Consider the following 25768-nt stretch of genomic DNA (forward strand, 5'->3'; position numbering starts at 1 on the left):
TCTTGAGAGTCCCAAGAATGGTCTTGTTCCCTTTATGAATTAAGGGATCTTACTTATATCTCTGCCTCATTTCCCAGCATACCTTGCTCTGAGGCTTACAGTACCCATGATCCCTTGGAATTACAGTCTCCAAAATCCCCCTTTTCTAAGCTGAAATCAGTAACAGTGCAGAGCTGGACCTTGCTTCTTAAAGGCCAATTCATTGTGGTACAAACTAAACTAATATAACTAAGTGTTTTTATCTTAAATCATGTAGTAGGTACTTAGTATGCTATAATGATTTTATTAGTTTCTGAGCTACTGTGCTTGGTTTCCCATAGAAGTTCTTCAGTGATTTAATGAGATTATCTCAGACTTAGATCTGCAGTGACTATTACTCCAAATGAATCCGACTACTAGATGAATGGTTTGATATGAGAATTTCATTAGGCTAAAAAACAAACAGAACATGGGGCTTGGGGGAGAGAATGGGAAGGACATATTTTATTATGATATTTTCTTCTTCCTTCTAAGGCAGTAATGCTTATTGCCTGTTTTATAGCTTTGGCATGGCTATTTCCCAGACACTCAAAACCAAACTTTTTTTCCTTAAAATAAATAGGTTTTTTTGCAGTCAACACAATAAGATTAAGCAGAGAATGGAATTAAAAATATAGGGCCAGATCCTAAATTGGCCTAACTCCATTTACATCATCTGATTTTCTCATTAATTCAGTAAACGCTTGTAGGGGCTACTTCCAATACTCCATCTTGAATGATGACTTTAAAATATTTACAGATCTGGACAAATACTGCAAGAAATTTCCCGCAAACATTTGGTTGAAGTTTGAAATGAATTAGTTTGGGCCACTTTTGTAAGTTTCAGCATTTGTTTTCCAGAAACATTTGAATTATTTAGTTTGACTGCAGATGAGATTGTCCAACAAAGAGTGAAAACAAAAAATGAACAAAAACCAGAACAGGCTGTTCCAACCACACTGCTAATCTACTAAGGGTGAAATTTCTTAAATAAAGCAATAGGTTTTTAACCATATAATCTCTCCATGTCACCAGAATGATCATGATTATAGGACACATATGACCATGAGTTTCAATCTACCCGAGAAAAGCGGGAAATGGAGTGGTTATCAGCAGGAATCACATCTGAGCCGCTTGCATAGATGGATCACTGAGGCCAGAAGTGTTCTAAAGATATTTAAAATAGCATCCTTCCACAGACTAGTTTGGTCACTTATGGCACAGTGTAATAGCTTAATGACAATCCGGAAGGCCTGAGTTTGGATCACTGAACAGTTTCCATGGCAGCATTTCAGAAAAAGTTTCCCAGGCAATGACTGTCTGTATTGAAGTGGAACAAAATGAGTATTAGGCTTTGGATTCACACAGTATAAATGCTAAATGCATTGTTTAACCTGATGCTGCACAACTAACTAGGAGATTTCAAATCACCACATTTTCTCATAAGCCACTGGAACCCAATACCACACCTAGAGAGAGCAGTACTCCACCCTGAGAGGATGCATGGGTTTCACCTAGGCTATCCCTGAAATTTGTTTCTAGTGGAGAAGGCATTAAAGAGAGTGTGATTTTGCATGCGGCTGTCACAGGGGATTAACATTAGCTAGCCAAGCCTGCATGGTTAGACATGGGAAGTGCTCCATCACTTTGTGAATCCATTTGGAAGAATGGTAGCCTGAAGTGGATTTCTGTTCCCTCTGCAGCGGGCTCTGTCTTTTAGTACAAGAGGATGTACTGTATCCAGATAAGCATGTTGCAAGAAGAAGTGCATTATATTTAAATCCACAATATTTAGTTAAGGCCTTGACTCACTGAAGTAAAACGAGAGACAGGAAAGCAACGGTTCATCAGCCTGTCTATCCTGCTATATCAACTAGCGAAGGACAGTGTTTTGAAAAGCAGGTAACAGATCTGGAATGAAGTCAGCCTTGCTGCTCATGGTGTCATTCTACAGGCCCAATGATAGCCTTTGTTTACATGGTGCTACTCCCAGCAATGTCAGTTCTGAGGGTAGAATTGAGCCATTACAATTTTACTCCTTTAATTTAGTTGCGGAGTGATATTACGCTTTGCCCCCAAAAGGCCAGATTCTCCTCTGACATGCACAGGAGTAAAATAACCCTACAGAAGTCAATGAAGTTATGCGGATGTAAAACTAGTATGAAAGCAGGATCAGGCTCAGTGTCTACAGGAAGCACAAGGCTGGGCCTGATCCTGCTCTTATTGTGTCCTAGGAATACAGGACTATCACTCCTCCCTGCTCCCTGACCAGAATCCATGCCATTTGAATTTAAGTTCCAGGACAAAGTCGGAGCTATTTTTACTACTGCCACTCAACACACCATTTCAGGTTCTATGGTACGTACTAAATACCAACTAAAGTTTAACATACCGAGTCATATCTTTTAGTTTGTGTGGGAGTTGATCTGAAGATACTTTGGCTCTTAACATTTGTTGACACCTGGCACTCTTAGCTCTGCAGTGATTCCTAGGGTTTCCTCAGATGGCAACAGAACAAATGGCTGGTCCAATGTATCAAACTACTATCCAAGGAAGTTCCAGAGAGCATCTTAGGGATCAGTAACCATAAGGGGAGACCATCCATCTGCTGAAGATTGCATCCCATGTAAACTTTAGCTTGAGAACCGGAAAGCATTAATGCACACAAGTGTATTTAATTTTCAGGAGTCCTAAACTTCTCCAACCAATGCAGCATTTAGAATTGGATCCAAGGTTCATTTAATAGGGGTATGTCAATCCAGGACAGGTCATACTCATCAAAGCAAGTGGAGAGAGAGGGTCACTGGCTGTTAAAGAGCATCCTCTGCAAACTTGGTTTATTTTCATCTGGTGTGCAGCGTGTGAGAGCCAAAGTGAGCTGATAATGGGGATCTGGTATGACGCCTTTAGGATGACGAATCAGAGGAGAACAGTTTGAGTGTCTGGTAACTAAGATCTCAGGGAGGATGCATTTGGGAAGACCTGTGACTAGAAGGGCACTTGTTACGCTTTGCAAATTGATATCAAGGCTGGTGAGAACCAAGCTGAGACCTTATGCTCATAGGCAGGCTACTGGTGTCAGGGAATAGACCAGAAGTGGGCAAACTACGGCCCGTGGGCCACATCCAGCCCGCAGGACCGTGCTGCCTGGCCCCTGAGCTCCTGGCCCAGGAGGCTAGCCCCCGGCCCCTCCCCTGCTGTCCCCCCTCCCTTCCCCTGCTGTCACACCGCCGCAGGGGTGGTGCTCTGTGTGGTGGGACTGTGTGCTTATGCGGGGCAGCACGGCAGCGTGTCTGGCACTTGCCAGGTGGCACGGCTCCCAGACATGCTGCTCTGAGTGGGGGCCGAGGGTTGGATAAGGGGCAGGAGATCCTGGTGGGCAGTTGGATAGGGGGTGAGGTCCGGGGGGGCGGTTGGGGCAGGGGGTCCTGGGAGGGGGCAGTCAGGGGACAGCTGGATAGGGCAGAGGTTCGGGGGGGGGGGCGGGCAGTAATCAGGGGATGGCGGGGGTTAGATAGGGGGTGGAGTCCTAGGGAGCAATTAGGGGCAGGGGTCCTGGGAGGGGGTGGGGGCCAGGCTGTTTGGGGAGGCACAGACTTCCCTACCTGGCCCTCCATACAGTTTCGCACCCTGATGTGGACCTTGGGTCAAAAAGTTTGCCCACCTCTGGAACAGACCCATAACTATATTGCACAAAGAGCCTACAGTTCTAGGGCCGGCGGTGACATAACCCCTTACTGTTCTGGGTGGGCCCCAAAGTGTCAGAGCCAGATCCTTAGCTGCTGTAATGTGGGTAGCTCCATTGCCTTCAATGGAGAACTGTTGATTTATACTAACTGAAGGTCTGGCCCATTACGTTTAAACTCTTCTCCACTACTGGCAACCCTATAGTGCATTTAATCTTCAGGAAGCCTAAACATGCAGTGGTTGAGATTAATGATTTTATGGGGATGATCATGTGAAGCACATCTGAAAGCCACAGGATAGGGTCATGTAGATAAAGGTAGATGGATGAGGGGTAGGGGAAGGACCATGTGGATCATGGCCCCCCTAGGACGGGGCTACCAGCCTCTACCCAGGGAATGTTTCCCCTCTCCCACTGTGGGGAGAGCAGGCTTGTGGTGGAGGTGGGCTGGCGGGCTACTCAGTCTGCGGAGTCATTTCTTCCTTGTGCTCCTCCCACCCCATGTTTGAGACATACCTGTCTCCTCCTATGTGCTCATCTTCCCCAAGGCACCTACTCTGAGTACACTCCCCTGAAAGATCAGATTGCTCTCTCCTGTGGGACACAACCCATGCATGCTTTAGAATGGACCAAATAGGCAGGTAAGGTTTAAGGGGACAGGGTGGGTTGCAGCAGCTGGCAGGTAGGTGTCAATGGGGCAAGCAGGTGGATCTCAGCATCTGGATGTCAGAGTGGGCTGCTGACCATCCTCGGGGGCAGGACCATAGCAGTGGGAATAAGGGTGTTTTTCTTGATCTTGGGGTGAGCTATATAGATCATGGTAGATAGGTGCTTCTTGATCATGGGAGGGGGAGTGATGAATATGAATAAAGAAGGCTTTTGAAGGGAGCTGCAATGCAATGGGATAATAGCAACTCTGTTTACACAGCTGTTATAATACCCAACCAAAGTGGGTCAGGGTGAAAAGGTCATCACAGACAAATGTAAAACATTTAGTATGGGAGGAAGGACCCAAGATAAGGCAAATGGATAAATGAAACAGCTCTCTAAAACACTGATAGCCAGAGAGATGCGAGGTTATGGAAAAATTCAGATCAACCATTAACCCAGTGAACAGCTGCAGGGAATAAAAGGCAAACAAGACACTGTCAATTTAGCAGAAGGACAGAAAACACAGTAAAGTATTTGTTGGCCCCCCCTAGGAAACTGAGTAGTGCTGGTCAGAATGTTATGTAGCCAGGGCTGGTTGCCCAACATTTCCCGTTGTAAGACCCTGCTTTCAGTTGTTTATAATTTTGTCAAACTTTCATTCTGAGGCAGTTATTTAGTAACCCAAATGGTTAATTTTCTTGGAAAATTTCAGCCAGCCAAAATGATTGAGCTGTTTCTGAGAGGGCGGCTAGGAAAAATGTTGTTTTGCCCATGTCAAAGAGTTCTGAAGACCTTTCTTTTTTGAACATCTCCAGTGGCCCCTCTTTGCAGCAAGGGCTTGAAATTTGGCAGAGGGTGACCTTTGTATCAGGGATATGCCTTATTGCCTTCCCTGTGAAGAGTTGCTCAAGTCATAAGCCTTTGGGGAAGGTGGGGTGGAAATACTACAACCTGCACATGCTCAGTAGAGACTTACATTTTAACATTGAATTCCCTGGAGATTCCCTGCACTGGGCATGTTTCAGCCTGGGGCTGGACAGGCCTTTCCTTGAAATTGCAGCTAAGACTGCTGTGGGCTCTGCTGGCTCCAGGTCTAGACACCTGAACTGAGAACAAGGAGCCTTGTTCAGAGCCCAGGATGGACCTACCCTAGGGATGAATCATGGTTGTATAGTGTAGAAGTCTGTTGTCTGTAGGACCCCTGCCTCAGCTGTTGAAGTTGGAAGGTGTGCAGTGACTGAGGCAGGGGATTACAGGAAGATAAAGGATGGCCTCATGGTTAAAGCAGTTGAATCCTGTCCTGAAGACTTGGATTCTACCTCTGTCTCAGACTGCGTGATGCTGGGCAAGTCACTTCAACCAAGGTTTTCACAAATGGTCACTAGTTGTGGTTTCTCATTTTCTGGGGGCCTGACTTCAGATCCTGGGGTCTGATTTGCCCAAGAGCTGAGCAGGCGGGTAGGGGCCTCGGGGGAGGAGGGCAGAGCAGGGGCAGGAGGAGGGAGCGAGGGCGGGGTCTTGGGCGTGGAGCAAGGTTGGGGCACCCCGGGGAAAACTAGAAGTCGGTGCCTATGATGAACATCATCTGTCTTAGGCATTAAGTGAGGGAGCGGTGTGATGGGATAAAAAACCCAGTATGTGGTCACATAATTGGAGATGATAATAAGGTTTATGCACAAGAGGGCTGAATTTCAGGCAGCCTTGTGTTAAGTACATGAGAGGATGGCTGGGATGAAGTAGGACAAAGGCAAGGACAAAAGGCTTATGAGATCATGTGGGAGGCTATCAGACCACTTAAAGTAACTTTGGCTTTGGAGAGGATTCCATGCACAGCAGCAGAGATGAATCCAAGTCTGGAGAATCTATGTGATGAAGTCTTAGGCGAGCTGGGCTGAGGACAAAGAAGGTGTTTCAGTGAGCTAATGGAAGTGCTCAGTGTTCTGAGAACGACTAAGATGAAAGAGACTGCTTCCCCCAAAGGACTGAAATGTGTGTATGTGAGGGGACACACATGTCACAAGGGAAGAGGGGCAGAGCTGTCTCACACACAGCATAACCAACCTATGTAGAATAGGGCACCACAACAAAAGGTGGAAGAGCAAGAAGCTGGTTAAAATAATATTAAGCAGAAGAGGGAAGGCATGCTGGGTTAGATAATCTTAATGCTTCACTAAAGTTAATGGATAAATATTCCTGCAGTGTCATCAGAAGCTGGAGAGTATTTATTATACCTCCTGCTAATGTCAGTGTTGTAAAAGGGAAAGGACTTGCTTATGTTCCAGATGATGATGTGGGCATGCACACAGTTTGATATGTGTGTGGACTAATGCTGCCCTGATTTACACCCTGTGCAACCCCAGTGGTTTATGGGGCTCTCGCCTATTCTGATGAATGCCTTTCATGCATGGATCTCAAAGTGCATTACAAACTATTAAGGGACAAGTCCTCTTAGGCCTTCAGTGGCTGCAGGACCAAAATACAGCAGAACCTTGTGGTACCTCTACATGGAAAATGCTGGGAAACAGAAGCTATCAGTTGAGACCCTTCAGCACTCAGTGTGCACTGGAGCTGGGCTCTGTGGTGGTTGTTCAATGGGAATGTGGCCACTATTGCAATCCATGGGCAGGAATGGTAGCCTGGGATTTGCAGGTGTGCTGAACTCTGTCTCTGGCTTGTCCTCCTCAGAGCATTGTGCTGGTTTCTTGCACAAAGCCTTTCATACAGGCTTGGTGTGTGAGCAAAACCAAGGTTTCAAACTAACAAGTTAAGCTTCACATCACCCACATCCACATAGTTACACTGAGGCAGAGACCAGTAACCTGTGACTTATCCAAGGTCCCTGCATGGCAATGGTAGAGTTGAGAAGAGATGCCGGGGTCCAGGATCTCAGCGTCTGCTGCTTCCATCACACTACGCTCCCCCCTTCTTCTCCAACCCCAGCACTTACAATAAAAAGCAGGGATAATAGAGTATTCTAGGAGGTAAAAGCCCAGCATTTGAAGAGAAGAAATCAGCAACAGCAATGAGAGACAGGGTGAAAAATTAACTTGAATCAGAAGAGAGTTTCAGCCCTCTGACCATGGCCTTGTGCAGAATTGTCATTTAAAAGCTTTGACACGAGTTTTTCAAGGGAATTCTGAAATGCATCTGGCAGTGAGCACCCACTTCTGACATCACCCTAGCCATTTGCTGTCCCATTATGTCACTAACCTCTCATCCCTACAGATTCTTTGAAGTTAGTTAGCACTAAGAATATTCCATGTTGTATGGAATCTAAGAAAACCAGGACCTGGAACTAACATGAAGCTTGCAACCCATCACCTTGATCTTTATGGGCCAGATTCTGATACCCTTACTCACAATGAGAAGCACAATCAGTAGAGCTGTTCACTGAATAAAGTACTACTAAGTCTAAGTGAAGGGATCAAAATCTCATATGTTACATCTCATTTCCCTCACCCTTCATCCTATCTATTTAGACTGTAAACTCCACGGAGCAGGGATGGTCTTACTATATGTTTGTACAATACCCGGCACAATAAAGCCCTGATCTTGTTTGGGCACTACTGCAATACAATCAATGGCAGTGATAATGAAACATTGATAACTTTCATTTCTCTCTAGACATGCATGGGACATTTGTAATCCTGCTGCCTCTCAGCCTGATCCTGATGATTTTTGGAGGAATGACTGGATTTATCAGTATTCTTGCCAGGGCCTACCTGCTGCTTCTAATGACGGGATGGCTTTTTCTTTTTGGAGGTATTGTACTGAGTCCTATTTGTTGTTAATGAGACTAAGGGTGACAGCTTCGAACTGTAGCACTTCAACGACCAGAGGGGAAACAGACAATGAGAACAGAACCAGCCAAGTGTCTGCTTTCAGACAGAGTGCCAGTGTTTATTCACTTCATGGGCTTTCCCATTCAGCTCCTTGCAGATTGAAAAGCTAGTAAGGTGGATTCTGAGGTAATCAGCTGACATTTACAACAAGGAATAGCAGAAAGTTACATGTAGTTGTGTCTCGTGGAGGATTGAGAGACATCTTGAACACAGTATCTTCATCTTTGAAAGGTTAAATACCCTTTTGGCAAACGTTATGTCAGTTTTTTCTGCTCTAGAGACAAGATTTTTTTTAAATCTAAGTAGAATGCAAGTGGCTTTGGAGTTTCTGAAACTTAACTCAACACAGTTCAAAGCTGTATAATGCCAAGGCTTGATCTTAAACCCAATTTAAAAACCAAACAAAAAAAACCAAAAACAGCCATCAGTGGGAAGATTTCCATTGACTTCAATGGACTATCATGAGTAAAGGGGGGCTTCCATGGTCTGTCCAGGCATTTCATGTATTTTATCCTTACTATTTTCTTTGAGCTAGGAAGCTACCACCCAGCCCTGTGAGGTGCCAAATGCCCTCAGTTCTCTGCTCAGCACCATGCATGAATGGCTCCAGTTAATAGCAAACAGCAACAGGTTCAAGGCTTCAAGTGTCCCCATCAGTACTCTAGGGAGAATATTTATACTTAGGAGCAGGAAGGGGAGGATTCCTGGAGCTGGCTTTATAATTATCCCCTCTCCTATTGTAAGGATTTTGATTTGGTGGAATCAAAAAGCAGCGAGCCAGATTGTGACCCAGTCGCTCCCACTGACTTTGTGACCTGCTCACCACTGCAACACAAGATGCCACAGTGTGGGCCAGTGTGAATGAGTATTAAAGCCACTTCAATGATCAAACTGAAAACTAACTGAAACTGACCCCCCTGCACCATCTTCACTTACGCAAGCCTCCCACTAGCCATTTCTACATGGACTGTTTTAAGGAAAGCTACCATTGCCCTAGCACACGTGCAGCTTCATCAACGCCAGCAATGGTGGAAGAACCACTGTAGGCAGGCCACTAAGTTCTCAAACCACCATGTCATCTGCACTTGCTTGGAGCATCCTAAAGCACCACATCCTTAGCAGTGGCTTGCAGTGTAAGGGCCTGATTTTCAGAGATGCCAAGCACCAAGGCCCATTCTGCTGCAAGGTGAGGCCATCACAAGGAGACAGACATTCCTTCCTGGTAGTTGCATCCACTTTTAACTCATCTCCATTTTGGCCAGTTTATATTTCCCTCATGATACTAATGTAAACTCTGCCAGTAGGGGTTTGGGATCATACAAGTTGTATGATAATAAATAGGAGAATTCCCATAATCATATTTAGAGTTTCCAGTGTCTAATCCTACACCATGCTAGCATGTGTGGAAAGCAGAATGTAAGCAGATGGGGCTCCCACTCTTCTCCTAACAGTACACATTCACTCTGGAGCGGTTCCAAACACCTTTCTGGGATTTGCCTTTATTGTTAACAACAAAACAAGCCTCAGACTAAGCTTTCTCTCAAGGTTGGTCCTACAGTTTTCTATTGCAGGGTTCTATTTCTGCAGCTACTCAAAGAGACACACTTAATTCCCTGTATACATCTGGATTTAAGCTAATTGTTAATAGGACCCACGTGGTCTGGATGACACCGAGTAAGAGTAATTGAATCTGTTCAGGGTCCTAGCACCTGACCTCAGTATGAGTCAGCAAAACAACTCTGCATTTCTGCCCAGGTGTCTGGAACCCGATATCTTGTTACAGTGACACAAACATTTTGAGAGGTTCAGATGGCAAGAGTTGAGATATGCAGGCCAGGATGCTCTGACATCTAATCTAATTTAACAATTTCTGACTGATCATCATAATACCTGCATGCAATCAGTGTTTTACAGTGGTGCTCACTATGGAATCTGAGCAGCAAGCCAAAGAAAAATTTACAAGCAGAATCTCTCAAATGAGGAGTGTAATCCTGTATTTTACAAACCTCCAGTAGATTTTGATCCCTACTTCCTAGTCCTACTTCTTTCCAGGGAATTTGCTACAGGCATGACGTTAGCATTGTGCACGCAATGCCAGAGCTCACTGTGTACAGATGAACCAATGAATTCTCTCTTGGAAAAAGAGAGAAGAAACATGGCAGCAGCTTTAATGCAATGTTCTTTCATAACATACATTGCCTTGGTAAAGCAACAAAGCCTATAAATACCCACCTTGCCTCACATAAGCATTAATAGCAATCTTCTATCCAAGTGACGTAGAAGCTACTTAGGGCAAGACTTAACAATACTAACTAAAATCTCACAGCACTCTATGAGGTATCTTAGATTAGGCGTAACTTTCTTTCACCAATAGAATAAAAGTAAAACGGCTGGAAAGGGCCAGGTAAGCCTTTTTAATTCACAAATGTACAACAACTTGACACGCACACACTCAGCTTGACAACAGCCCTCTGTGGTAGGATTAGAGGGAATATTTCACCTGTGACATGAAATGCAGCCAGCTCTGCAGTGGTACTTGGTAACTGTTTTTAACAGTCCACAAGAATGCTAACACCAAGTGTAGTGGAGGTTGGTGATTGCAAAATGATCACATATCGGTGTGCTCAGAACTTAGCAGCAAAGGGTGAAGGCTTATACTCTAAGCAGAAGATAGAGTTGAGGGAAGAGGGTTTGGGGAAATACATCCTAATGAAAGGAATAGCCAAGTATACAGAATTTTCCCCCTACAACTCTGATGTTTTGTGCTTTTGATATTTTACAGCAAGTTGTAACTGGTTATTAAGTAACACAAGAAGTTTCCCCGCAGTCAGACAGGCGCAGTACCTTGGTCACACTAATGCCAACAATAAAACCTCAGTCTCATGCCCTCCCCTGCCATCCCAGTGCTAGTGGGGGTCAGGAGTCCATCTTAGCCTAGATCGCTCTGCCTAAGGTTCTTGCAGAGCACTGCTCTGTAACAGCTGCTCCACAGTTGCTTGTTACTTCCCCCCAAATCAATGGTAACATCAGCACTGTTCACTCAACAGATAAATGGGCCAGGAATAGACCTACCTGCTGAGCTGTTCCAACAGGGGCATGCTGCTGAAACCTGACCCAGACCATGCTGCCTGCCACCCACCTCTGTCAGTCTGCCAAGTCCTGACCCTTTGGTCAGGCTGAGTTTAGGAGGAACGTCACTAGTTCATGTCTGCATTATTAGAATCCAATTACACATGGGTCATCGGATCAGAATATCCTGTTTCTAAAAGGGTAAGAGAAGAAGGACTAGAGTTGCTGGAAGCAAACAAGCAACTATTTCAGGGCTTTGGGAGCTCGGGGCAGAGTGAAGTGCACATCACTGTTTGTGCTTTCACAAGTCCAACTCATCATGTAAGCTCCTTGTTTCTGCAGCTGTTCAAGAAGCACCATTCAATAGAAGTCATGAGAGCAGTGTCACAACAGATTTTGGGGATTGGGAAACCACTGAAGATAGTGTTAAGTGAAAAGCTAAGACACGGAGGATTTGTAATTTATAATGCAGTTTTTCTACTTGGGTTTGATTTGGCCTACTGACTCCTGTAACTCTAAGAACTCAGTTGAAAGGAAAATCTTGAGCCAGAACCTTAGCTGGTGTAAACTGCTGTAACTACAAATTCTCATGCTGTAGCTTAATGTAGACACACACAGTTTAATATAGAGTGCCACTTTATCTGCTGTTCTCTATTGATTGACAGTGCAGAACAATATAAAGAGATACTTTACGCTGCAGACACAAACACCAGGGCTTTTTCCTTGCCAGCACAGTTTGTGTGTTCCAGGTACTGTAACAATTTAGCTTGCCACCTCTTAAATACGCCCATCCTGGTTAGAGACCATCAGAATCTAGCAGATCTTGCCCAAACCTCCATGAAAACAATCCCCCTTATCTTTATTTGGCAGTTTGTGTACCGGGGGAAGAGATTCACCCTCATGCCAAGGTCTAGCAAGGCCCATGCACTACTTCAACCAAGAGTATGAATGTGTTTTACCTCTCTGATGTCCAGATGCATCCGTGCCTCAGTTTCCCACCAAAGAGGTCTTTCACAGGCTGGTAGGGCAATTTGACCACGGTCAGACTAGATCTCTCCTTCCTAGAGAAAAAGGAGCACAAACAAGACCACCACAAATCTCCTCTTTAAGTGCTCCACAGATAACTTCACTATTTCTGGGCCATGGTCCTTAGTCACATCATTGCAGCCCTTTCAGGTGGCACGGCAGAGATGTAGAGGAGCCCATATCCTTTTGCTAGTTAGCCTTGAGAGCCTACATAAAAAAGCATTCCTCAGCTCTAGCCACCACATTTTCACTGGGGCTATTCCCTACACTTGCAAGCATCCTAGACCCTCTCACACTTCCTCCATACAGTCCTTTCTAGGCTCCTCTGCCAGCAGGGAGACACACCAGCTCCAGGCCAGCCCTTGCCTCTGGAGAGCTTCTCAGGGTGCTGCTATTGTCCTCCCTGGATCTCTCTCAGCTCTCTCCTGCCAGAGAGCCACTTCTAAGCACTCTGCAAACTCTAATTACCAGGGAATTGTCCAGTGGGCTGCTCCTGCTACTTCTCTTCCACCATTTATCCAGTTTCCTTCTTCCCAGCAGCCTTGCTGCCCGCCCACAGTCACATGATCCAGGTGGAGAAGAGCCAGGACTCTAAAGGCCTCGCTTACCCTATGATAGTGAGGGAGAAAGTGGGACTTCAGTAATGGGTGGGCCTCATGCTAGCCATCTGTACTGAGGAATTTCTCTATTTAACACCTGACTTGGTAACTCTCAATTGCTTTGCACCAGCTTAGGGCCTCATCCTCCCTTATGCAGGAGCAGGGGACAGGAAGCTCTGAGAATTTTAATTTACACTGCTCTCTAGGAGTCCTTCCATCAGGGGAGTGGGATTAGGGTATCTCCCACCTTCGTGCAGAAAAGACCTGGGGGTCCAGCCCCCCAGATATCATGGATCTTAGCAATTGTCTCGAGAACAAGCCATTTATGGAGGCCCCACCCTTTGTCTAAGTTCCGCGGATGCATGACTCCATTGCAAATGCAGGGGCAAAGATGCCCTGCTCACTGCTACTGCTGGTCGGGGAGGGAGGCAAGCCAGCCTGGGAAGTCAGGAAGTATTAACTTTAGAGTTTTCTCTTGGGGTTTTAACAAGGAGACAATCTGGGAGGAGCCTAGATGGCCTCCCTGCCTTTAGCCCTTTCTGTCCTCACTGGAACAGAAGCAGTTGGGAGATTTCTTGTATGGAGCTAGGGGGACATGCTGCAGAGGTGGAAATCTCCTTCTCCACGGGCAAAAAGTCCCCTCTGCATCTGCATGGGGAAAGCAGCATGAGGCTGAGTCCACAGCAGGCTCTATACACTGCACCTAACAAAAGAGCTGTCCGGAGTGAGCATGCCCCTCTTAAACAGCCTTACACTGCGATCCTATCTTGAATTTAGATTTCACCGCCTGCAGCAATTAACAAATTATGCAGCCACTCTTGAAAAATGTGGATGCTTATTCTGAGCGCCTTGATTTTTCAGGAGCCCAGCTTGACATACCTACACTCTGATTTTCCGGAAGTGATGATCATCCACAATTCAAGTTCCAGTCCAGGAGCTGACAATAAGGCTAGAGAGACAAAGGAGGTGAGGTAATATCTTTTACTGGACCAACTTCTGGTGGTGGAAGGTACAAGCTTTCAAGCTACACAGAACTCTTCTTCAGCTTGTGCCTTCCACCAAGAGAAGGTGGTTCAATAAAAAAATACTACCTCACCGACCTCCTTTCCCTCATAAACTGGGACCAACCCAGCTACAGCAATTCTGCAAACGGTAAAGCCCAATGTGGTTTAAGCTGAGGACTCAACGTTAGAGACCGCACTTGAAAATTTTAGCCTAAATACAAGCAGCATCACTGAGCTGAAATGTATAATCCAGTTCTCTACTTGCACCTGGTGTAGTCATTTACAGCTGTGCAAAGTGTCTATAAAACACTCCCATTCACACCCACTTTTCACATGATTACACAGGTATATGGTAAGGCGCAAAGCAGTGGAGAATCAGGCCAATGATACAATTTTGTAAGTTGGGCTGTACATGTCTTATGTGTCTGAAACACACATCATTAGGTGTGCATTGCAGGAAACATGCTGTTTTACATTTTGGTTCATCACCTAAGTGATACAGAGACCAAAACAAAACTAGAGACAAGAAACAAAACCAGAGGGCAGAAGAGAGTCCTGCCGGAGTATATACGGAGGGATAGCAAAGGAGATCTAGCAGAGCCATAACCAAGCAGTTTGGACTGAGGTGAAGTGGACCCCAACACTCTACTGCATTTGTGTTTCCTTTAGGCCTTGTTACACTCACTGGGATCAGTGTCTACATTGCATACTCAGCGGCTGCCTTCAAGGAAGCTCTCTGCCTTTTGGGAAGGAACAACCTCTTGGAGGAAGTTGACATCAAGTTTGGCTGGTCTTTGGCACTTGTGTGGGGCTCCTTCATTGCAGAGATGCTGACTGGGGCAGCGTTCCTGCTGGCTGCCCGAGTGGTAGGCCTCAAACAGAGTCGGGAGCAGAGGATCTGAAGAAGCAATGCAGCCCAATGATACCGTGGAATCTAACAAGGTGAACTGACTGGATCAATGTGGATAAGAATGGCAAAGCTGCTCCTGAGCGTACCACGATGCTGAGCTAGCTCTTCTCCTAACAAATGCGCAGTGCTCACTATGGCAACAGTTCATTGTCAAATGTTAATGAGGTGGCCTTTGTGTCTTTAAAAGAAAATAAATTGTGTATATTTAGTGCTCACTAAGGATGCTCATTTGACAAGCCCAGAGACTGAGCTGCCTCTTTTTGTTGCAGGACAGGTCTAACACAAGACGACTTCTCTTTTCTTTCCCCCTTCAACTGCCCCTGACAAAGTGCCTCATGACTGCACTGGAGTCCTGTCTCCACAGCCCACTTAATCCTGGGCCTCTGCTGAGACTCCTAACAAGGGTGCCAATTAGTGCTAGCTGTGATGGAAGCCTCTATCCCTTAACAGCTGGCCCAAGACCATCCTACATTTATTGTACATAAGCTACTAAGCAGCCCTTAGACATTGTGACCTTCATGTCTGCTCTTATATAGATTCTATATATCTGAAGACTGGTTGAGAAAGACAAAACACATATGAATAATAAAAATGTATATCCTAGCACAGTTTCACTGCGCAGAATGAGATGCAGATTAGTGATTCAGAGTGCCATGGACTTCAGACTATTTGAAGGGTGACGTAAACCACCCAAATGACAATCCAGAGTACCCCGGCTTCCAGCGTACTTTAGAGATATCCCAGGTACAGTAGTAGGACTTGGTCTGAAGTGCAATTCAGTATCAGTGGTATTAACACTTTACTAATCACAGATTAGTAATTAACAATCTTTGCTAATTACAGATTCTCTCTGTTCTCTTACATCTCACTTCAGACATGGGAGACCTTCATCTCTTATACCATACCTGTGATTCTGTTTTTTAGTGACACAGACGTGCATGTACACACACAGAGCTAATGTTAGAAATGAAACAGCCCAAGAAACCTGTAAGCCAGGTCAGGTATTTCTAATTTCAAGGGAGTTCCTTCAGAACATAGCACTCACTTTACATGGTAGACGATATTTACCCCTCACCGTTTATTACACATTGCGAGTTGCATTCTTGAGATGCATGATACTTTAACATTGTCATTTACTTTGTTCTCCAAGGTGTTTTTACATCTGGATTTGTAATTTCAATGGGAACTCTTATCATGCATTGTGACAGGACGTATTTAACTTGTATAAAATCATACATACAACTCAGCCGAAATTTATCTTACATGCCGAGTACTTGTTTTTTGTATCCTGGCCTATAATGCCTAATAGAGGGCCTGCTCCAGTGCCATTAACCCTCAAACTCCCAGTGATTCCAGTGGGCTTTGGATCAAGTCCATATTGAGTCAACAGCTCCACTATATTCCTGTTAAGGATGTGTGTTTCTTTATGACTTCAGTGTAGTGATCCATATGCAATGGATACATGGAAAACCATTCCGAAATAAGGAGACTGCAAATCTAGCATAGGATTGAGAGTCAGGATGCTGCGGTCTTCTCAGTGGTGCCACTGATGTGCAATGGGACCTTGGGCAAGTCCCTTTACCTCTCTGCATGGTAGTTTCTCCATTACTGAAAATGGGGATAACTGTTCTCACTTGCTTCTGTTAAATGTTATAGTAATTTATTATTTTTTGTATTCAAAAACTGCATCATTACTTATACTATGATGTCTAGAGACCCCAGCTGAGAGCAGAGTCCAATTGTGCTAGGTGCTGTATGGACAGAGAGAGAGAGAGAGAGGCCTTGCTCCAAAGAACCAGCACTGTAAACAGGCTAAGGCAGGAAAGAAGGGAATTTAATGGATTAGGAATAAAGAGATTAATACTTTGCCCATAGCCATGCAGGAACCCTGTGGCAGAGCCAGAAATCAAACCAGATCTTCTGATTCGTAGTTCAGTGCCTTACCTACAAAACCCTCTCCCTCCTTTTCATCGGGATGAAATACAGGTAGGATTTTTTAAAGCTCCTCAGTGATTTAGGAGAACAAGTCCTATGGACAGTCAATTAGACTTGAGCTCCAAGGTCACTTAGGTGCTTTTGAAAATCTCAACCCACCACATTCCACTGTTATTGTATTTTTCAACATGTTGCCGTGCACTTGAATTAGGCAGGATACATTTCTGTCTGTGTACTATCAACATGCAATCACTTTACCAGTGCAAAAATATAGTAACAGCTTTAAAATGGAAGTAGGGAAAATCTTTCATTACCAAAGTTACACACACTTGAGTATGGTACTTTAAATGTTTTGTGTTAGACTCAGCACCTGTTTATTAACAAAAGTCTCTGTATGTGTGAGATCGCAATTTAATGTGCCAAAATTTGTATGATGTAACTCTTTGTATGATGTAACTGTAACTCTAAATCTTTGTTACTTATAAATGTATTGTAAACAGCAGCTTCATGCTGATATCTGAATATTTATTACCGCTACTCCATTAAAATGGGCCTGAATTGTGATGAACCCCCTAAAATGATATCTCACAGCTGAACATGGTTTACAAAAGCACAGGAGAACTAAGAAATATGTTTTCTATAAGGAATAAGGCATTTTTTTGTGCAGAGTTATTCTATAATTAATATGATATGCTTTCAAAGTGCCTCTATAAAACATCTGAACTGTAGCGGCACAAAGTTTTTATAAATATAAAATATATACGTTCATATAAAGGAGCTGAAGAGGTCTGAACTAAGTACAAAACAAATGAATTTGTCACCATAAATCACTAATGGATTATGTTTCTGTGTCTTCTAGGAGCTTTTAAAAAATCTTCCCCACTTCCTTATTAGAACTTCCTACACTATTTGGATGTGATGATGGAACAGAGTTATTCTTCCTTGAGAGTTTATGTAAAATCCTTAAAGTTCTCTGAAATAATTTCCCCCGTGCAGCATTAAAAAACACACATATACCTTGAGAGAGATTGGGTGGAACAGTCCATGGGAATTAAGGGTCCTCAGCACCTGTTGGATTAGGCCGAGAGACAGGAAATAGTGTGGAGGCAGCTTTATAAAGTCTGACAAATGTGACCATCATGGTTCTTTCTGCCAGCAAGATTAATGCCTGTTTGATACCCAGTAGTTTGCTGTGCTTCCCCACAATGCATCACTGAGCCTGGCAGACTGACTTGTCCCATTAACCCCTGCTGACATGTAAACATGTCTAGGTAAAATGGCCATGGTTAAAATGAAGGAAAAGACTGACATACTTGGGGCACATGAGAAAAAGGACCCTTGGCCAGGTCAGAGACGGGAAGCCAGACTCAGGCAGTGCACAGCACTGGCTGCTTGCAGATGGTAATAGCTGCCTGGGTGGCTGTGGCTGTGGAGGTCAAGGCCCAGGAGCCCAGGCTGGAGTGGGTCAGAACCGGCTGCTGTGGGTAGCCCCAGACCTCCCACCCCATCCTGGGTGGTGCATCCCAATGGGCGGGGACACGGGCCGGGGGCTGCTCTCGGGGCCCCCCAAACCCTTGCTTGGGTTTACTCCTGTGCCGCTGCTGGAGCTGGGCAACCAGCCAGCAGCCGCTTCTCTCTCCACTCTGCCTTCAGAGCCAGGTGGCTGAGGCAAATTTTGGGGTGGCTAGAGCCCCTGCAAGACCCCCTGTTAACAGGATACAGATAAGTGAACATAATGCAATTAACATCCCATTAGTCTTCATGAAGTTTAAACACCAAATCCACTCATATATTTAACAATCCCTTTGATTATACTAATGCTCAAGGGAATAGGCCTGGGGTTTTGGCATACGCTGGCACCTGGACTGCCAGCATCACAGTCTCAATGACAGAGATGATGGGTCAACATCCATGGGAAATGCTTTTGAAAGTAAAATGCTGTTCATAGATTTATGCACACAATGTTCGGTGAGATAGGGAAGTACTATCCCAGTTTTACAGATGGGGGCTGAGGCATTGGGTAGATTAATAACTTGCCCAAGGTCCCATAGGAAGTCTGTGGCAGAGCCCAGCATTAAATCCAGTCTCTCCCAAGTCCTGTTCCAGTGCCCTGCTCACTAGGTCATCCCTCCTTCCCTCTAATCTCTTTCACTTATTTTAAACTCTATCAAATGCATTTTTTCATGCTCCAAGGATGGAAAGAGTTTTCCTAAAAAGTTCCCATCAGCTTCAAGTCCTTGCACAGAATATTTGGCTCCACAGGAGAATTTATTTTTAAAGCTATTGAAAACAGGAAGCTATAAGGAAAATTCGGACAACTTTTACTGCAGCTTTAGCCACCAGAAAAGCATTTGCTTTAGATCTGAGCTCTCTTAAAACTGTATTTTATTCATTTGGGTTACAAAAAAAAAATGCTATATTGATTTTTTTAATTGCTGGAGTGGTTTTCTGTGTCATTTCTCTCTCCATCTTTTTGCATTCAATATTTCATCTAAGAGAGCAGAAAAAGTCTCACTTTAAACACCTCTTTCTTTCTTGCATTGTACAATTGTTTTGCAAGAACAACAAGGAGTCCGGCGACACCTTAAAGACTAACAGATTTATTTGAGCATAAGATGCATCTGAAGAAGTGAAAAGAAAAGGAGGACTTGTGGCACCTTAGAGACTAACAAATTTATTTGAGCATAAGCTTTCGTGAGCTACAGCTCACTTCACTCACGAAAACTTATGCTCAAATAAATTTGTTATTCTCTAAGGTGCCACAAGTACTCCTTTTCTTTTTGCGAATACAGACTAACACGGCTGCTACTCTGAAATCTGAAGAAGTGGGGTTTTTACCCACAAAAGCTTATGCTCAAATAAATCTGTTAGTCTTTAAGGTGTCACCGCACTCCTTGTTGTTTTTGTGGATAAAGACTAACACGGGGTACACCCTGATACTTGTTTTGCAAGAGAGGAACAGTGGTCTCTACTGACATCTAGTGGCAACAGTACATCACTATATAGAGTTATTACATTTTATGAAATGGGCATAGTTACATAACCATTTAATTTTTCCATAAAGTTTAAAGCCAGAAGAGGCCATTGTGATCATATAAGCCTACATTTCCTGAAAAGCACAGTCCAGAGAATTTCACCTACTGATTGCCGCATTGAATCCAATAACAGAGCGGATCTTCTAGAAAGACATCCAGTTTCAACTTAAGAATTAAGAATCAGTGAAGAATTAGTCATGCATTTTTAAAAATATGGATCAATAGTAACTCATTAAAGCCATTTACTGTACTACAGTGGTGTGTGCTACAGAAATTACATAGACTGATTAGATAAAATAAGATTTGATTAGCTCGGACTGAATTAGTTTTATATGATTTCAAATCTGAAACTAAGCCCCCCTCCCATAAAAAAACACCATTGAAGAGAGGCCTGCTGTGTGTGTTTGGAGAAAGAGCCCCCTCTGCACTACCCCCAGTCTCTGTGCAAGCACTGGTTCCTGTCCCATGGGGCTGGGCTCAGCTCCCTACCCCAATGTCCCATGGAATTGCCACCTGGCACACAAAGTCACAGAAACATTCAGCTTTGGCCTGGACACAAGGGGTGCCTGGGCCAAAACTGAGTGAGTGGTATTGTGACCTGAAGCACTGGGTCACAGCACCATTTAAGTTTGGCCCAACTGCCTCTCCATCACGGATGGGCAGCCGGGCCAAATCTGAGTGGTGCTGCGACCCTTTATGGCAGATTGAGAGGGCACCAAATTAGGGTTGCTCCCAGGCATCCGGTTTTCAACCGGAATGGCTGGTCAAAAACAGACTCTGGCAGCTCTGGTCAGCACTGCCAACCGGGCCGTTAGAAGTCCAGTCAGCGGCGCAGTGGGGGCCCGGGGCTAAGGCAGGCTTCCTGCCTGCCCTAGCTCCATGAGTCTTCTGGAAACGGCCGCTAGGTCCCTGCGGCCCCTAGGCGCAAGGATGCTCTGCGCGCTGCCCCTGCCCCGAGCCCACACTTGCAGCTCAAACCCTCATCCCCAGCCGGACCCCTCACCCCCCCCTGCACCTCAATCCCCTGCCCCAGCCTGGTGAAAGTGAGTGAGGGTGGGGGAGAGCAAGTGATGGAGGAATGGGGGGCGGGGTCTTGGAGAGGGGGCAGGGCAGGACTGTTTGGTTTTGTACAATTAGAAAGTTGGCAACCCTACCCCAAACTGAGCAGCACTGCAAACAGGGGAACTGGGGCAAACCACCACATCCCCCAGTTGGCCCTGAGCTTTGCACCCTAGGACCAAATTTTGAGTTTGACTGAGTAATAACTGAGTAGGATGGACTCTGATATCTGCCCTACAGATTTTAGTAGGGGTGTGCAGGAGAGAGAGAGGAGGATTTAAATGTTTTCAGTGGCTGATTAATACACCCTCTAGTGCAATGGTCACCAACTGATCGATCCTAGAGACTCCCTGGTTGGTGATGCAGCATGGCTGCTACTAAGTAGGGCTCCCTGCCTACCCCAGCCCCACACCACACCCGGAAGCAGCCAGCGCAGCCCTGCGGGGCATGGGTCTCCCTCCATGTGCTGCTCCTGCCTGCAAGCACCCCCCGCAGCTCCGGGAATGGGGAGCTGTGGCCAATGGGAGCTGCGGGAGTGGTGCTTGCAGAGAGGGGCAGGGCGTGGAGCCATGTGCCCAGTGCCCCTCTCTGGGGGCCACAGGGGCGTGTTTGGCTCATTCTGGGAGAGGCGTGGAGCTGGCCTAGGCAGGGAGCCTGCCTTAGCGGCAGCCACGCTACACCACTAACCAGGAGCCGCTGGAGGTAAGTGCTGCCTGGCAGGAGGCCTCACTCCAACTCCCAGCCCTGAGCCCTCTCCCGGAGCCAGCACCCCAAACACCCTCCTGCACCCTAACCCGCAGTCCTGAGCCCCTCCTGGAGCCAGCACCCCATACCCCCTCCTGCACCCTGAACCCCCTCCTGCACCCCAAACCCCAGCCCTGACCCCCCTCCCAGAGCCAGCACCCTGTACCCCCTCCTGCACCTCAACACACTGCCTCAGCCTGGAGCCCCCTACTACACCCAAACTCCCTCCCAGATCTTGCACCCTTCATCCCCTCCTCCACCCCAACCCCCGGCCCCAGGCTCAGCCCAGAGCCCCCTCTGACACTGCGAACCCTCAGCTCCAGCACAGAGCCCGCACCGCAGGACTCTCCCCAAACTCCTGCCCCAGCCCAGTGAAAGTGAGTGAGGGTTGGGGAGAGCGAGCAACGGAGAGAGGGGGGGATGGAGTGAGTGGGGCGGGGCTTTGGGGAAGGGGCAGGATAGATCCTGGGCTGCTCTTAAATTAAAAAAGTGATCTTGGGCATAAAAAGGTTGGAGACCACTGCTGTAGTGGTTGAAAGATTTCGTCTGACCAATTCAGATAAAAAGTTCTGGATTCTGTAAAACCTGGGCAATTTCAATGCAATGCAATGAGACTTTCTAGGCATGTCAAGCTACACAAGTGTTGCCGAAGTAAGAGACAGACCCCCACCCAAGGCATCAGTCAGAGAGAGATGTGATCTGCCTGTAGTTCTCATTTGATCTCCTGTGTCCATTCTGATCCAGTGGCAGGTTGCTACATAGACTGGTACCATGTCTCAGGCACAGGTTTTCCTCCTTGCATTTTGATGGGAAGACTTTCATGATTACTGATCATCTGAGGAGCTAAATCTCTCCTGCAGTTCCTTGTAATTTGGATATTGGAACAGAAAACCAAGAACTGGTCAAAACTTGGAATTGCCATTCTAATGAAAATTCTCATATTTCAAAATTTGTTTTTGTTCCAATTCAGAACAAAAAGTTTAGAAATTTCCCACTAAATGAAATTTTTGAAAAAAATTGGTGTGTGTGAAAAGGTTTCATTTCAATAAAATTGAAGTGTTTTCTTCTGATTTTGGATTTTTTATATTACATTATAAAACACATTTCAAACAAAAGGTCAATTAAAGAAAATCAAAGTCCATTCCAATAAAGTCTAAACAGAACATTGTGACCTCATCAAAATACTTTGTTTCAATTTTTTATATGCAAAATTTCATAAAAGATTGACATGTTTTTGCAGGGATTACGCTGAAGTGATCTAAAATCACTTAAATTCTGAATGAGAGAGAGTCCACCAAATGGTTTAAGGCCCTTTAATGTGCTTTAACTTCACACCTTTGGTTAATTTAGTTATCTTTCCTGAGCCTCTGTGAAGTCATGCACTGCAGGAATTGACACTACAGGAGTCTGCTAATGTGACAGTTCTATGCAGGGATCTCTAGATACGGTCTACAATCTCCAATAAATTCATTGGGCTCAACTCTGCTCTTATTTACCATGGTTGCTCAAATGCAGAGGAACTACACTGGGCTCCATTTACACCACTATAACTTGAGTAGGAGTTGGCCCATTTGATTCAGCAGGTACACAAATGTAACTCAATGCATTTGGCCCTCAAGTTAATGCAGTGTTATTGTTATGTTGCTGTTTGAAGTGTATGTATTTAATCAAAGTATTTTATTCACATTAGTTAAAGGATGCCAATAGTTGCCATGTAGGTATTATTGTTATTTATTTCCAAGTCCCCGAAGAGAATATAGGTAAGTATTCATGATGTGCATTCTGAAATACAGCTTTCTATGGGGTAAGTCTTCACCTAACCCACCTCAGAAGCTGAGGCACCTGGATGGGCCATAATGAGTAATTATAAAACCTGAATAGCAATATGTATTAAGCAAAACATCCATTTTTATATTGCACCTTCCATTCCCAATGAGCCAAAAGTGCTTTAGGAACGTAAGCCTCATCCTGCAAAGACTTCCCCATGTGCTTAGCTTTCAGCATGCGTGTGGTTGCAGTGGACGCCAGGCTTTGCAGGATCAGGGCCTTAAATTAAGATATTACACAAGCAACATTTCAGGATTTCTTTCCCCACCACTGAAACGCCGCCCCCATTGGGGTGAAGCATGGCAGCTGATCGACAGCCTACAGCTGCATGACACAACAGCTATGTGGGGAAGTGAAGGACAATCAAACTCCGCACCTCATTGGAACTACAGCAGGAGCAATACCCAGTTCATGAGGTTGTATAATAGACACCACGCACCAGACCTTAAATGAGCCCTTCAGGTCACATCTGCAACTGCAGTCCGCGGTGTAACTGCAGCATGGATAGACATATCCACACTAGCACGGCTAAACAGTGCGGCACGGACGTGGCAGTGTGGGCTTCTGCGCAAGCCGTGCAAGGACCCGGGAACCCAGGCCACATACTTGTGTTGCTACCCCAGGCTGACGCCCAGGCTCCGCGTCTACTCTGCTAACCAGACACGGATCCTAGTGTCCCAAAGGGTGGTGGAAGAGGGGAGACGTTCCAATTTTTAAAACGACCAGCTGGAAGAATTTGCTGCTGAGGTTTTAAAAAAAGGGAAGATGTTTCCTGCAGAGATTTAATACTTCGTTATTTTGTTGTTTTTTCTTTTGCCCAGAAGGTAGCTTATCACATAGCACTGGGTCTTGCCTAGTGTAATGATCCCTAGGTGTTGGGAATATATCTGCCAGAAGCCAAATATATCTGCCAATGATCCCTAGGTGTTGAAAGGAATATATCTGTCACAGGCCAAACAGCATTTTGCAAATGACTTCTTTCTGCTTCTAGAGTACACAGCTGGCTGCTGTGGTAGCAGACTTGCTTCTCCATCCAACCTGGCCTCCTCAAATATTTACAAGGTAATATTCTCTAGAATGCACGCAGCATACAGAGGGAAGAAGCTGCACCACACTGTGGAGTAGTTTCATTTCCATAACAATTCGGAATTGACTGCATCAGCACTGAGAAAAACCTTTGGTAAATAAACCTTTTATTGTAATGACTCCCATTTGACTAGCATTATACAAAGAGGAAATTTAATTATGCAAAACCACATTAAAATAATATTATAACTGTCAGACACAAACAGACATGGAAACAACAAACTTTGCAGGACTCACAAAAATAAAGCCTTTCAAGGTCTATTATGTGCCTTCCTCTTTAGAAACCCTAATCTATACAGCAAACATGCCCACAGCAGCTTCTGGAATGAGACTTGTATTAAAATTCTATTAGGCTAAATCCCATTCCTATTAAAGGTAAAATTCCCACTGACCAGGGTTTTTGAAAGCATGGAAAAGCTTCCACAGGAAGAGAAATCCAAAAGACTGGGTTTAGAGAGGAGAAAATAGGAGAGGACATGAGAGAGGGTCTATGATATTTAAAAGCATAGAGCAAATAAACTGGACACTCCCCTTTGCCCTCTCTGCTAAATAAGAAGAGCGATATCTGATGAAACTGAAAGATGGCAAATTTAGAACTGGGAAATGTATGTTGTGTGGAAAAACTCTAAGTGGCCAGTAGAACTCAAGGCTTTTGCAATGCTTTCTTTGGAACCCAGACCCAGTCACAGAAATCCACGTCTTCTTTACCTGCAGGATGGCTTCATTCCCTGCTACTAATCCCTTGAGCTGCTGCGGTGATTCTCTAGAATTCATGTACACAGCAGCATTCCCTGTCAGTTGGGTAACATTGAGTTACATTCTTCAAAATGACACTCAACTTTAAATAATCCCCCTCTATTTGAATCATTCCAAACCCTAAACCATATCCCAAGGAAGGACATATTGCTCTCACTCTTGAAGTATTTACCCTCCAGCAGCACCCAGGACCTGATCCAGATCCCATTAAAGTGGAAACTCTCCCATTTACTTTACTGGGGGCCTGATCCAACTTTCATTGCAGAAATGTGGAAGAGGTAGAGCATTGTCAGTGATCCAGTTCTATATGGAGCCACTTAACCTGATCTGTGACATGCCATGAATGGGCTCATGGGCCTGGGGGTGGGGGTAAGTATTAATAATCCAGGTGGATAACAGCCACAGTGGATGGATTGATTAACTGAATAGCATAGTCTGATTTTTTGAACAGTTTATTTTGTAACATTTAATTGTACACATGCTTTGTTACAGGTGCATCCAGAGCCTCACCAAGCACTGTGA

At 45.1% G+C, this 25768-nt stretch overlaps 2 protein-coding genes across 2 annotated transcripts in view; one reads left to right on the plus strand and one right to left on the minus strand.

Moving 5' to 3' along the window:
* Window positions 1-17241, plus strand: part of TMEM114 (transmembrane protein 114) — a 29756-nt gene extending 12515 nt beyond the window's left edge. Inside the window, exons 3-4 of the mRNA XM_048867256.2 lie at window positions 7979-8116; window positions 14564-17241. Coding sequence (XP_048723213.1) covers window positions 7979-8116; window positions 14564-14796 — 371 coding nt within the window. The 3' untranslated portion in view covers window positions 14797-17241. The remainder of the gene's footprint in view (window positions 1-7978; window positions 8117-14563) is intronic.
* Window positions 1-25768, minus strand: part of METTL22 (methyltransferase 22, Kin17 lysine) — a 101692-nt gene that overhangs the window by 68810 nt on the left and 7114 nt on the right. The gene's annotated exons all lie outside the window — the stretch shown is intronic.

This window comes from Caretta caretta, chromosome 10 (assembly GCF_965140235.1).
Source record: "Caretta caretta isolate rCarCar2 chromosome 10, rCarCar1.hap1, whole genome shotgun sequence".
Classification (NCBI taxonomy): domain Eukaryota; kingdom Metazoa; phylum Chordata; order Testudines; family Cheloniidae; genus Caretta; species Caretta caretta.